Source organism: Mixophyes fleayi, chromosome 9 (assembly GCF_038048845.1).
Source record: "Mixophyes fleayi isolate aMixFle1 chromosome 9, aMixFle1.hap1, whole genome shotgun sequence".
Taxonomy (NCBI): Eukaryota; Metazoa; Chordata; class Amphibia; order Anura; family Limnodynastidae; genus Mixophyes; species Mixophyes fleayi.
In genome coordinates, this window is record NC_134410.1 from 17,039,648 (window position 1) to 17,051,825 (window position 12,178).

At 43.2% G+C, this 12,178-nt stretch overlaps 2 protein-coding genes across 2 annotated transcripts; both read right to left on the reverse strand.

Annotated features, from left to right (window-relative positions):
- Positions 1-622: 622 nt before the first annotated feature.
- Positions 623-3,269, reverse strand: LOC142102093 (heat shock 70 kDa protein-like). Its single transcript, XM_075186651.1, has one exon. It carries the CDS (start codon positions 2,835-2,837, stop codon positions 906-908), a length of 1,932 nt encoding a protein of 643 aa, XP_075042752.1. The 5' UTR covers positions 2,838-3,269; the 3' UTR covers positions 623-905.
- A 4,358-nt stretch (positions 3,270-7,627) lies between these two features.
- Positions 7,628-10,075, reverse strand: LOC142102094 (heat shock 70 kDa protein). Its single transcript, XM_075186652.1, has one exon. The coding sequence runs from the start codon at positions 9,691-9,693 to the stop codon at positions 7,762-7,764; it is 1,932 nt and encodes a 643-aa protein (XP_075042753.1). The 5' UTR covers positions 9,694-10,075; the 3' UTR covers positions 7,628-7,761.
- Between the last annotated feature and the right edge of the window lie 2,103 nt (positions 10,076-12,178).

Sequence of the window (12,178 nt, forward strand, 5' to 3'; positions counted from 1 at the left end):
TGTATGTTCACTTCTATTCTATTCTAAACTGAATATTCCAGGATCCATTTGCTACCATTCGAAAATAATTATGATTTTTAAGAACCACTGAATCAAAACAGATTTAGGCATTAACAGCACAGCCCTTTTATTTCAAATATGTAATTATGAATGAATTTAAGGCTAAATCATTGTTTTGTCATACTTTAGTTACTATTTTTACAATTATATTTTTTGCTTGGCACTTTTTCAAAGCAGTTATTTTACAGATTCTTTAAAACCATTTGTCTATATTGGGAGACTCCATATAGTGGCTGTTTGATTAGAGTGTTAGACACACGATACTGCTGGGGTGGTCCTGGTTTAAACAGAGAGACAAAAATACAACAACAAAGTATATATTAATATTTAACATGTCTAGTAATAATGAATGGTGTGGAGGACACTTTTATATTACTGTCAGTGATCACACTGTTCATGGTGTATGAATAATAATGGTGAATAATCTAGGACTTTAACCTCCATGATTACTATATTTCTGTTAATTGAAATAAAGAAAATTGGATGCAGCTTTTAATTTTCTTTAAAGACCTGAAATAGTAGATGTGAGATTATTTTTTTTTCTAATAACAGACAAGATAAATTTAAAAATAAATATTTTTTATTAAAAGTATTAAACAATGAAGGATAAATACAAATGGAAACATTTCACAGTGCAATAGTTTCAACAATCAAAATGAAACAGGCAATAGAACAGATTACATAACATTTCCAATGTTTTCTTAAAATGCTTTGTGATAAACCTAAATATCAAGTATTTAGTTTTGCAGTTCATGGATGATGAAAATAGTCTGTAAATATTCAGTAGAGACAAACAGCTTTGCAGTGTGTCCATCAGAGCTGGACCTTTATTGTAAATATGAGGTTTAATCCACCTCCTCGATGGTGGGTCCTGAGCCGCGGCCTTGCCTGGCCTGTGCACCACAGCTGGAGCCTGGCATACCACCTGGCATACCTCCCTGGTACAGCTTGGTTATGATGGGCTGACACACTTTCTCCAGCTCCTTCTGCTGATGGACATACTCCTCTTTCTCAGCAAGTTGGTTGTTTTCCAGCCAGGAAATGGTCTCCTTACACTTCTCTGATACGATCCTCTTATCCTCCTCACTGATCTTCCCTTTTATATTCTCATCTTCCACCGAGCTCCTTATGTTGAAGGCATAAGACTCCAGTGAGTTTTTGGCAGCGATTTTCTCTCTCTGTGCATCATCATCGGCTTTGTATCTCTCCGCCTCTTGTACCATCTTCTCAATGTCCTCTTTGCTCAACCGACCTTTGTCATTTGTAATTGTTATCTTATTCTGTTTGCCAGAGCTCTTATCCACAGCTGACACATTGAGGATGCCATTAGCATCTATGTCAAAGGTCACCTGGATTTCGGGCACACCTCTGGGAGCAGGGGGGATTCCACTCAGTTCAAATTTACCCAGTAAGTTGTTGTCTTTGGTCATGGCTCGCTCCCCCTCATACACCTGAATGAGGACACCAGGCTGGTTGTCAGAGTAGGTGGTGAAAGTCTGGGTCTGCTTGGTAGGGATGGTTGTGTTACGTTTGATGAGGACAGTCATGACCCCTCCAGCTGTCTCTAAGCCCAAGGAAAGAGGGGCAACATCTAATAGGAGCAGGTCCTGCACATTCGCTGACTTATCTCCCATTAAGATAGCAGCCTGAACAGCAGCACCATAGGCCACAGCTTCATCTGGATTGATGCTTTTGTTCAGCTCTCTGCCATTAAAGAGGTCCTGCAGCAGCTTCTGCACCTTGGGGATACGTGTGGAACCTCCCACTAGAACAATTTCATGTATTTGTGATTTGTCCAGCTTGGCATCTCTCAGAGCCTTCTCAACGGGCTCCAGTGTACCACGGAAGAGATCAGAACACATTTCCTCAAAGCAGGCTCTTGTGATGGAGGTGTAGAAATCAATGCCCTCATAAAGGGAGTCAATTTCAATGCTTGCCTGGGTGCTAGAGGAGAGGGTGCGCTTAGCTCTCTCACAGGCTGTCCTCAGCCTTCTCAGGGCCCTTTTATTTTGGCTGATGTCTTTTTTGTGCTTGCGTTTAAATTCCTCCACAAAATGATTAACCATACGATTATCAAAGTCTTCCCCACCCAGGTGAGTGTCACCTGCTGTGGCTTTCACCTCGAAAATCCCATCATCTATGGTGAGGATGGAAACATCAAAGGTGCCACCTCCCAGGTCAAAGATGAGGATGTTGCGCTCTCCACGAGCTCCCTTGTCCAGGCCATATGCAATGGCTGCTGCTGTAGGCTCATTGATGATTCTCAGTACATTGAGTCCAGCAATTACACCAGCATCCTTGGTGGCCTGTCTCTGAGAGTCATTGAAGTAGGCTGGCACGGTGACGACAGCATTGGTAACTGGATGGCCCAGGTAAGCCTCAGCAGTCGCCTTCATCTTCACCAGCACCATAGAGGAGATCTCCTCAGGGAAGAAAGTTTTCTCCTCTCCTTTATAGTCCACTTTCACCTTGGGCTTTCCCCCATCGCTCACCACCTGGAAGGGCCAGTGCTTCATGTCAGACTGCACTACAGGATCACTGTACTTTCTTCCAATCAGCCTCTTGGCATCAAACACTGTGTTCTGGGGGTTGAGCGCCACCTGGTTCTTGGCAGCATCTCCAATCAGTCTCTCAGTGTCAGTGAAGGCCACGTAGCTGGGGGTGGTGCGGTTTCCCTGGTCATTGGCGATGATCTCCACCTTACCATGCTGGAAAATCCCCACACAGGAGTAAGTGGTGCCCAGGTCAATGCCAATAGCTGCTCCTTTAGGTGCCATATTGTGAATGCCCAGGATGAGTGTGCTGGTGTCAGGTGAGTCTTGTGGTGAAGTAGCCTGGCTGGATTGTTCCTCTGCTGGCTCAGACAGTTGCTGTAGTCACCTCGGTGATCTGCTCAGTGGTAGTGAGTTGTGCTGCAGTAGCTCTATGTCAGGTAGTTGCTGTAGTCTGTATGTGGCCGCTGTGCTCCGCTCAGTAGTGTGAGATCTCTTCTATGCTGCGGGTAATAGCAGTAACTGCCTCACCGGTCTCCACAGCGTACTTATATACAGGTCCAGCACAGGACGTCACGTACCTTCCAGCCAATCACAGCGCGGTCCTCACTATGCTCTGCGTCGCGTAGCAACTGTCCCGAACTTTCCCGATGGTTCTCTGCAGAGGCAGCCAATCACCGAGCAGCTATAGTGCCGTCATTATAAACAACATTCGCGAGGCAGCCAGAGTGTCAGATGCGTCCAATCAGCGGCGGCGGTTCTCAGTGATGTCAGAGGTCTGAGGGAAGTTTCCCGATGTTTCCAGACGGATGTGTCAGTCAGGGAATCAGTCAGCCAATCAGCGCGGCAGGGGGCGTGGTGTGTGAAATCTCTAGGAGAGTGTAGAAAGTTCCATGGAGAAACACGCGCGGGGTGTGGTGGATATCACAGCGTGTTTATATCACATAATAGTGTAACATAAGTCTCTGACTATTGGTTTCCCTCAGTCTCCCTGTTTTCCTGGCTCTGTATGTGATAAGATGCGGCCGGTTAGTGATACATGGAATATACTGGTGATTGTAGTCACACATTGTTATATATGATACAATGAGGTTACAGAACTCTGTATATTATGCAGTTTATGTACAATTCTCATGTTAGAGATATGTATATGAATGCGGCTATTACACAAGTAATATGCTATATACAAGCAGTAATACACTCTGACCACAGGGTGGCAGTATCTGCACATAGATAAACGTACAGTACAATAAAGTGATCCCAAGTCTCAGACTATCACAAGGTAACTGAAAAATACAGTATATTCATTCATTGTGGCAGGTGTATCTACCAATCTGTAGTCTGTACAGAGTGTTCTGTTTCCTTTGCTAACTAGTCTCTAATCACAGTACTAAATACCAGAGTATTATTATAATGTATTTTGACATCTATGTTTACTTCATCATCATAAATGTTATATTTGAGTGATAACCTTGCTCTAATCCTAATCTAATTCTTAGTTTTTAGGGATCTGCCAATGCTAAACTTTATTTAGATCCAATATTCAACACTGAAGAACAAATAATTTTTAGTATGTGGTGCAACAAAAAAAAAAAAAAGAACAGAGACACTTTTATGGCTAATTGAATCCCCCCCTAAAATTCTCATATTGATTTACATTTTTTTTAAAAATAGTTGAACCCATAATATAGGCTTTTACGCAAGTGAAATATAGTTTTTAAAAAATAGCTGAGTAACAGAATAATGTGAAATTACTATACTGGTTCTTTGTCGCATTAGTTGAATTGATTCATCTGTCAATTTTCATGAAATATATTTCACTCCCACTTCTGGTTAAACCGCTAATTGTGTAATTCACATGTGGCAATTTGCTAAAGTTTCTTACTTAGATAAAAAAGGAGGAGTACAACCGCACTAGGTCTATAGCCAAGTATCCTATATATATCAGTTTATAGTTGATAATATATCATTGAAATCAGCAAAATCGCTGAAAGGTGCACCCTATAACCTAAAGATATATTGGTAGCAAAAAGGACAGAACAGAGGTTATAATGTTAGGCACTCTAGGATACGAGGTTAATGAGGGTGTATGTAATAAAAAGCAAATCTTTATTGGTATGTGTTAAAATACATACATACTAGCAAAAATGAAAGCTACGCGAAATAATTAAAAGAAAACAAAGACAGTGAAATTAAAAGTTGCAAATCAACTGCAACAATCGCTCTGTGGTCAGATTCTTAGGGCTAATAAATCATATAATATGGTATAAGTACATGGATCAGTGTATCACTGGTGCCCGTCCTGCACCAGTGATAACGTCACCTTTCAGGAAGGTCTCCATTCACAGAGAAGGGCAACAACTTCACCACCTGGTACCTGCTGCCTCATCATCATCATCAGTTATTTATATGGCTCCACATAGCGACTGACATAATCATACAGATATGACACACATGGACTTTGTCAGTATACACATACAGGATGAGACGCCAGTGGCTGGTAACCCCTAATACCTAGCTATAGTCTCTGTATATACAGCAGTGAATTTCACTATGTATAGAAGACGTAATAGGAACTTCAAATGTTTATAACATTCATATTTTAAAATAGAAATGTAGCAATAATCTTTCAGGCCGCATTCCCAGAGGATACAAGGAGAAGACTTTCCCTGAGGCCCAGTACACAACTAAAGTAACAGCCCCAGCAATATTCACTCTCTGGGAATCAATATGTGTGTAGCAATCCAATGAATCTGGACACAGCAATGATGACACATTATCAATGAACATCTAACTAGAATCTGATTGGTTGCTATAGGCTCCACATTTTCAAACCCGCAGGTTAGTAAATATACCCCCTATTCTACAACTGAAAAACAGCAACTGTAGTGTAGATGAGTAACAGACGATTACAAATGAAAACTTGTTGCAATATTGACACAGTCTGAAAGTAAAGTGTGTATCATCAGTGTCATGGATCCTGGAGCAACAAAGACTATTTGGAGCCATAAGGTTGAAGCCGATCGTCCACCAGAGTACAGCGGTGAGAACACAACTGTGATCACAAATGTTTGCCAAACTGGAAAACTGGAGCAATGCTCATTAATAAGAGACGCAATACAGTTATGCTAGACACTGATCAAGTAGTACTACAAGCACCAGCATGCCCATGTTAATGGCAGCCTGGGCTTGCTGGGACTTATAGTGCACCAGAGACATAATTGTGTTTTTACCATTAAATCATTTTTATTACCCCACACCCACGGCCCAGGTGTGCTGGAAGAGCCCAAATGTTTTCAGCACTGGTCCGGGTACCCCTTGGAGGAGGGGGGGGGGGGGGGGGGGTTCGCTTCTTATCCTGGCACCAGGATCAGGACCCTTCCCCCCACTCTCATGTTGTGGAGCAGGTTCAGGGGACACAGTCTCAATGGTCCAGCACCATTCCCTTCTGCCTAGTACTTGGTATTACTGTGGGCCAAGTAATTGTGTGATACAAGCGATGCAGACATACAATAGAAGGGGAATAAAGGAAGACACAGATGGGACACACATTGGAGAACACAACTCTGGAAGTTATAGGAGAAATAGCTTGGGACTACTTAAGTGCTATGTGTGCATGTTATAGGGGCATGGTGGTGTATGATGGGTGTTATTAGGTTTAACTGTTTTGGAGATTGAGAGAAAGAGTTAAGGTCTATATTATTACCACTGATACACCATAGAACTGGTCCTCCCTACATCTGGAAGCTGCATAATGTATGTTCACTTCTATATTCGGAGTTGAATACTCCATGATCTATTTGTTACCATTCCATAATAATTAGGATTTTTAAGAACTACAGAATCAAAATACATTAAGGCCAATCATCCTATCGGCTGTGTAGTGCAAGTTGGACAATGAAAGCAGATGGTTGGGAGCTATGGTTTATACTGCAAATGTTGCACCTAAAAGCACCACTAGTAAATAAGACATATTTTGATAGTTGAAATGTTGTACAGTTCACATTCTAGGGGGGGTATTTAATTGTTCGGCTTGACGGCCGAAAAACTCGCGCTCTAAAACTATTACCGTTAATACAGTAAAATTGCGCTTAAAAACGTTCATACGGTAATTTACTCGCTGAATCAGCAAGTAATTACCGTATTAACGGTAATCGTTTTAGAGCGCGAGTTTTTAGGCCGTCAAGCCGAACAATTGAATACACCCCTAGGACTGTAAACCGCAATATATTTTTTATTCCATCTAATGGAGTACCTGCATGTATCATATACTATCCCTGGTACATAGATAGCATAAACAGCACAGCCACTTTTATTTCAAATAATTAATAACTAATGTAATCAAGACTAAGGGGTATATTTACTAAGCTGCGGGTTTGAAAAAGTGGGGATGTTGCCTATAGCAACCAGATTCTTGCTTTCATTTATTTAGTACTTTCTACAAAATGACAGCTAGAATCTGATTGGTTGCTATAGGCAACATCCCCACTTTTTCAAACCCGCAGCTTAGTAAATCTAGCCCTAAATCATTGTTTTGTCATACCCTAGTTACTATTTTTACAATTATTATATTTTCTCTGAGCACTTTATCAAACCAGTTATTTTGCAGATCGTTACAAAAACATATTTTTTAAAATTGGGAGACTCCATCTAGTGGCTGTTTGATTAATGTGTTAGGCACACTATACTGCTGGGGTGGTCCTGGGTTAACTAGAGAGCCCAAAAAAACAAAACAATAGCAAAGTATATATTAATATTTAACATGTCTGGTAATAATGAATGAATGGTGTTGAGAACAATTTTATATTAGTCTCAGTGATCACACTGTTCATGATGTTTGAATAATTTAGGACTCTAACCTTCATGAATAAGACCTGAAATAGTATGTGAAAATATTAATATATTTTTTTCTAATAACATGCAAAAGATTAAATTGAAAACATTTTTTTATTAAAGTAGAAAACAATGAAGAATATACACAAGTGGATGCATTTAAGAATGTAATAGTTTCAACAATCAAAATGAACCATACAATAGTACAGATTATATAACATTTCCAATGTTTTCTTAAAATGCTTTGTGATAAACCTAAATTTCAAGTATTTAGTTTTGCAGTTCATGGATGATGAAAATAGTCTGTAAATATTCAGTAGAGACAAACAGCTTTGCAGTGTGTCCATCAGAGCTGTACCTTTATTGTAAATGAGGTTTAATCCACCTCCTCAATGGTGGGTCCTGAGCCGCGGCCTTGCCTGGCCTGTGCACCACAGCGGGAGCCTGGCATACCACCTGGCATACCTCCCTGGTACAGCTTGGTTATGATGGGCTGACACACTTTCTCCAGCTCCTTCTGCTGATGGACATACTCCTCTTTCTCAGCAAGTTGGTTGTTTTCCAGCCAGGAGATGGTCTCCTTACACTTCTCTGATACGATCCTCTTATCCTCCTCACTGATCTTCCCTTTTATATTCTCATCTTCCACCGAGCTCCTTATGTTGAAGGCATAGGACTCCAGTGAGTTTTTGGCAGCGATTTTCTCTCTCTGTACATCATCATCGGATTTGTATCTCTCCGCCTCTTGCACCATCTTCTCAATGTCCTCTTTGCTCAACCGACCTTTGTCATTTGTAATTGTTATCTTATTCTGTTTGCCAGAGCTCTTGTCCACAGCTGACACATTGAGGATGCCATTAGCATCTATATCAAAGGTCACCTGGATTTGGGGCACACCTCTGGGAGCAGGGGGGATTCCACTCAGTTCAAATTTACCCAGTAAGTTGTTGTCTTTGGTCATGGCTCGCTCACCCTCATACACCTGAATGAGGACACCAGGCTGGTTGTCAGAGTAGGTGGTGAAAGTCTGGGTCTGCTTGGTAGGGATGGTTGTGTTACGTTTGATGAGGACAGTCATGACCCCTCCAGCTGTCTCCAAGCCCAAGGAAAGAGGGGCAACATCTAATAGGAGCAGGTCCTGCACATTCTCTGACTTATCTCCCATTAAGATCGCAGCCTGAACAGCAGCACCATAGGCCACAGCTTCATCTGGATTGATGCTTTTGTTCAGCTCTCTGCCATTAAAGAGGTCCTGCAGCAGCTTCTGCACCTTGGGGATACGCGTGGAACCTCCCACTAGAACAATTTCATGTATTTGTGATTTGTCCAGCTTGGCGTCTCTCAGAGCCTTCTCAACGGGCTCCAGTGTACCACGGAAGAGATCAGAACACAGTTCCTCAAAGCGGGCTCTTGTGATGGAGGTGTAGAAATCAATGCCCTCATAAAGGGAGTCAATTTCAATGCTTGCCTGGGTGCTAGAGGAGAGGGTACGCTTAGCTCTCTCACAGGCTGTCCTCAGCCTTCTCAGGGCCCTTTTATTTTGGCTGATGTCCTTTTTGTGCTTACGTTTAAATTCCTCCACAAAATGATTAACCATACGATTATCAAAGTCTTCCCCACCCAGGTGAGTGTCACCTGCTGTGGCTTTCACCTCGAAAATCCCATCATCTATGGTGAGGATGGAAACATCAAAGGTGCCACCTCCCAGGTCAAAGATGAGGATGTTGCGCTCCCCACGAGATCCCTTGTCCAGGCCATATGCAATGGCTGCTGCTGTAGGCTCATTGATGATTCTCAGTACATTGAGTCCAGCAATTACACCAGCATCCTTGGTGGCCTGTCTCTGAGAGTCATTGAAGTAGGCTGGCACGGTGACGACAGCATTGGTAACTGGATGGCCCAGGTAAGCCTCAGCAGTCTCCTTCATCTTCACCAGCACCATAGAGGAGATCTCCTCAGGGAAGAAAGTTTTCTCCTCTCCTTTATAGTCCACTTTCACCTTGGGCTTTCCCCCATCGCTCACCACCTGGAAGGGCCAGTGCTTCATGTCAGACTGCACTACAGGATCACTGTACTTTCTTCCAATCAGCCTCTTGGCATCAAACACTGTGTTCTGGGGGTTGAGCGCCACCTGGTTCTTGGCAGCATCTCCAATCAGTCTCTCAGTGTCAGTGAAGGCCACGTAGCTGGGGGTGGTGCGGTTTCCCTGGTCATTGGCGATGATCTCCACCTTACCATGCTGGAAAATCCCCACACAGGAGTAAGTGGTGCCCAGGTCAATGCCAATAGCTGCTCCTTTAGGTGCCATATTGTGAATGCCCAGGATGAGTGTGCTGGTGTCAGGTGAGTCTTGTGGTGAAGTAGCCGGGCTGGATTGTTCCTCTGCTGGCTCAGACAGTTGCTGTAGTCACCTCGGTGATCTGCTCAGTGGTAGTGAGTTGTGCTGCAGTAGCTCTATGTCAGGTAGTTGCTGTAGTCTGTATGTGGCCGCTGTGCTCCGCTCAGTAGTGTGAGATCTCTTCTATGCTGCGGGTAATAGCAGTAACTGCCTCACCGGTCTCCACAGCGTACTTATATACAGGTCCAGTACAGGACGTCACGTACCTTCCAGCCAATCACAGCGCGGTCTTCACTATGCTCTCTGCGTCGCGTGGCAACTGTCCCGAACGTTCCCGATGGTTCTCTGCAGAGGCAGCCAATCACCGAGCAGCTATAGTGCCGTCATTATAAAGAACATTCGCGAGGCAGCCAGAGTGTCAGATGCGTCCAATCAGCGGCGGCGGTTCTCAGTGATGTCAGAGGTCTGAGGGAAGTTTCCCGATGTTTCCAGACGGATATGTCAGTCAGGGAATCAGTCAGCCAATCAGCGCGGCAGGGGGCGTGGTGTGTGAAATCTCTAGGAGAGTGTAGAAAGTTCTGTGGAGAAACACGCGCGGGGTGTGGTGGATATCACAGCGTGTTTATATCACATAATAGTGTAACATAAGTCTCTGACTATTGGTTTCCCTCAGTCTCCCTGTTTTCCTGGCTCTGTATGTGATAAGATGCGGCCGGTTAGTGATACATGGAATATACTGATAGAGATATGTATATGAATGCGGCTATTACACAAGTGATATGCTACGTACAAGCAGTAATACACTCTGACCACAGGGTGGCAGTATCCGCACAAAGACAAACGGACAGTACAATAAAGTGATCCCTAGTCACAAGGAAAATGCAAAATACAGTATATTCATTCATTGTGGCAGGTGTATCTACCAATCTGTAGTCTGTACAGAGCATTCTGTTTCCTTTGCTAACTAGTCTCTAATCACAGTACTTAATACCAGAGTATTATTATAATGTATTTTGACATCTGCTGCCGTTTTATAACGGATAGAAGTCTTCTTGAGCTGAGATGTAACTTGGGCCCAAGTAGATTAGAAGTTCCGTAAAAGTTCTGCTGCCGAAGTAACACTGAGAATCTAGGAAGGATGGGATTTAAACCGTAGACAATAAAGAATGGAGTAGAAGCGGTAAACTCATGAAATAAATTGTTGTGAGCTAACTCTGCCCATGGTAGGAGACTCATCCAATTATCTTGACTAGCAGAAGAAAACATTCGAATGAAGGTCTCAAGATCCTGGTTCTCCCTCTCCATCTGGCCGTTGGATTGCGGATGGTACCCAGATGAAAAATTGAGTTGAACTCCTTGCATAGTCCTACTTGCACAGTGCCCGTTAGAACTTAGAGGTAATTTGTACTCCTCTGTCAGAAACAATCTCCTGTGGGCATCCATGAAGCTGAAAGATCTCTTGAATAAAATGTTGCGCCAGCATGGTGGAGGAAGGTAGACCCACAAGCGGTATTAAATGAGCCATTTTGGAAAAACGGTGTACCACGACCCAGATGGTGTTGTGACCTTTACTGGTGGGAAGATCAGTTATGAAGTCCATGCTGATATGGGTCCAAGGTTTAGATGGTATGGAGAGAGGTAACAGAGGGCCCATGGGAGACAGACGAGAAGACTTGTGCTGAGCACAGACATTACAGTAAGCAACAAAGTGGTTGACATCCGTACGGAGAGATGGCCACCAGTAGGAACGGGATATTAGTTCGTAGGCTTTAAGAAATCCTGTATGGCCGGAGAATTTAGAAGAATGGTACCAATGTAGTAATTTCTTCCGCAATGCCTTGGGAACAAAGGACTTCTCAGGAGGGGGAGACTGAGAAGTGGCAGTAGCCAGAAGGCATTTAGGATCCAGGATGAGGCGAGCTAAAGATGGATCTGAGTCTGAAGTACAATCAAAGGCTCGAGCGTGTGCATCTGCCCTCTTGTTCAAATGTCCTGGTTTAAAGGTAACATGAAGATTAAAATGAGAGAAAAAGAGGGACCATTGGGCTTGTCAAGGGTTAAGACATTGTGCAGTTTGTAAGTACAGCATTTTTGTGATCTATAAAAATTGTTACCACATGTTGAGCTCCTTCCAAAAGGTATCGCCACTCTGATATTGCCAACTTCATTGCTAGTAAATCCTTGTCACCAATGGTGTAATTCTGCTCGGCAGGTAAGAATTTTCGAGAGAAGAAAGCACATGGTACCAATCGGTTGAATGATGACCGTTGAGAAAGAACTGCTCCGACACCAACTGCCGAGGTATCTACTTCCAAAAAGAATGGTTGGGAAAGATCTGGCTGCTGGAGAATAGGCGCTGAGGAGAAGGCATTCTTGAGAAATTAAAGAGCTTCCAAGGCCTCTGCTGGCCAGTTTTTTGAATTGGCCCCTTTCCTTGTGAGGGCAGTATTGGGGG

What these genes read in the sequence shown, in the direction of transcription:
- LOC142102093 (XM_075186651.1), bottom strand. Translation starts at nt 2,837, where the DNA reads ATGGCACCTAAAGGAGCAGCTATTGGCATTGACCTGGGCACCACTTAC.
- LOC142102094 (XM_075186652.1), bottom strand. Translation starts at nt 9,693, where the DNA reads ATGGCACCTAAAGGAGCAGCTATTGGCATTGACCTGGGCACCACTTAC.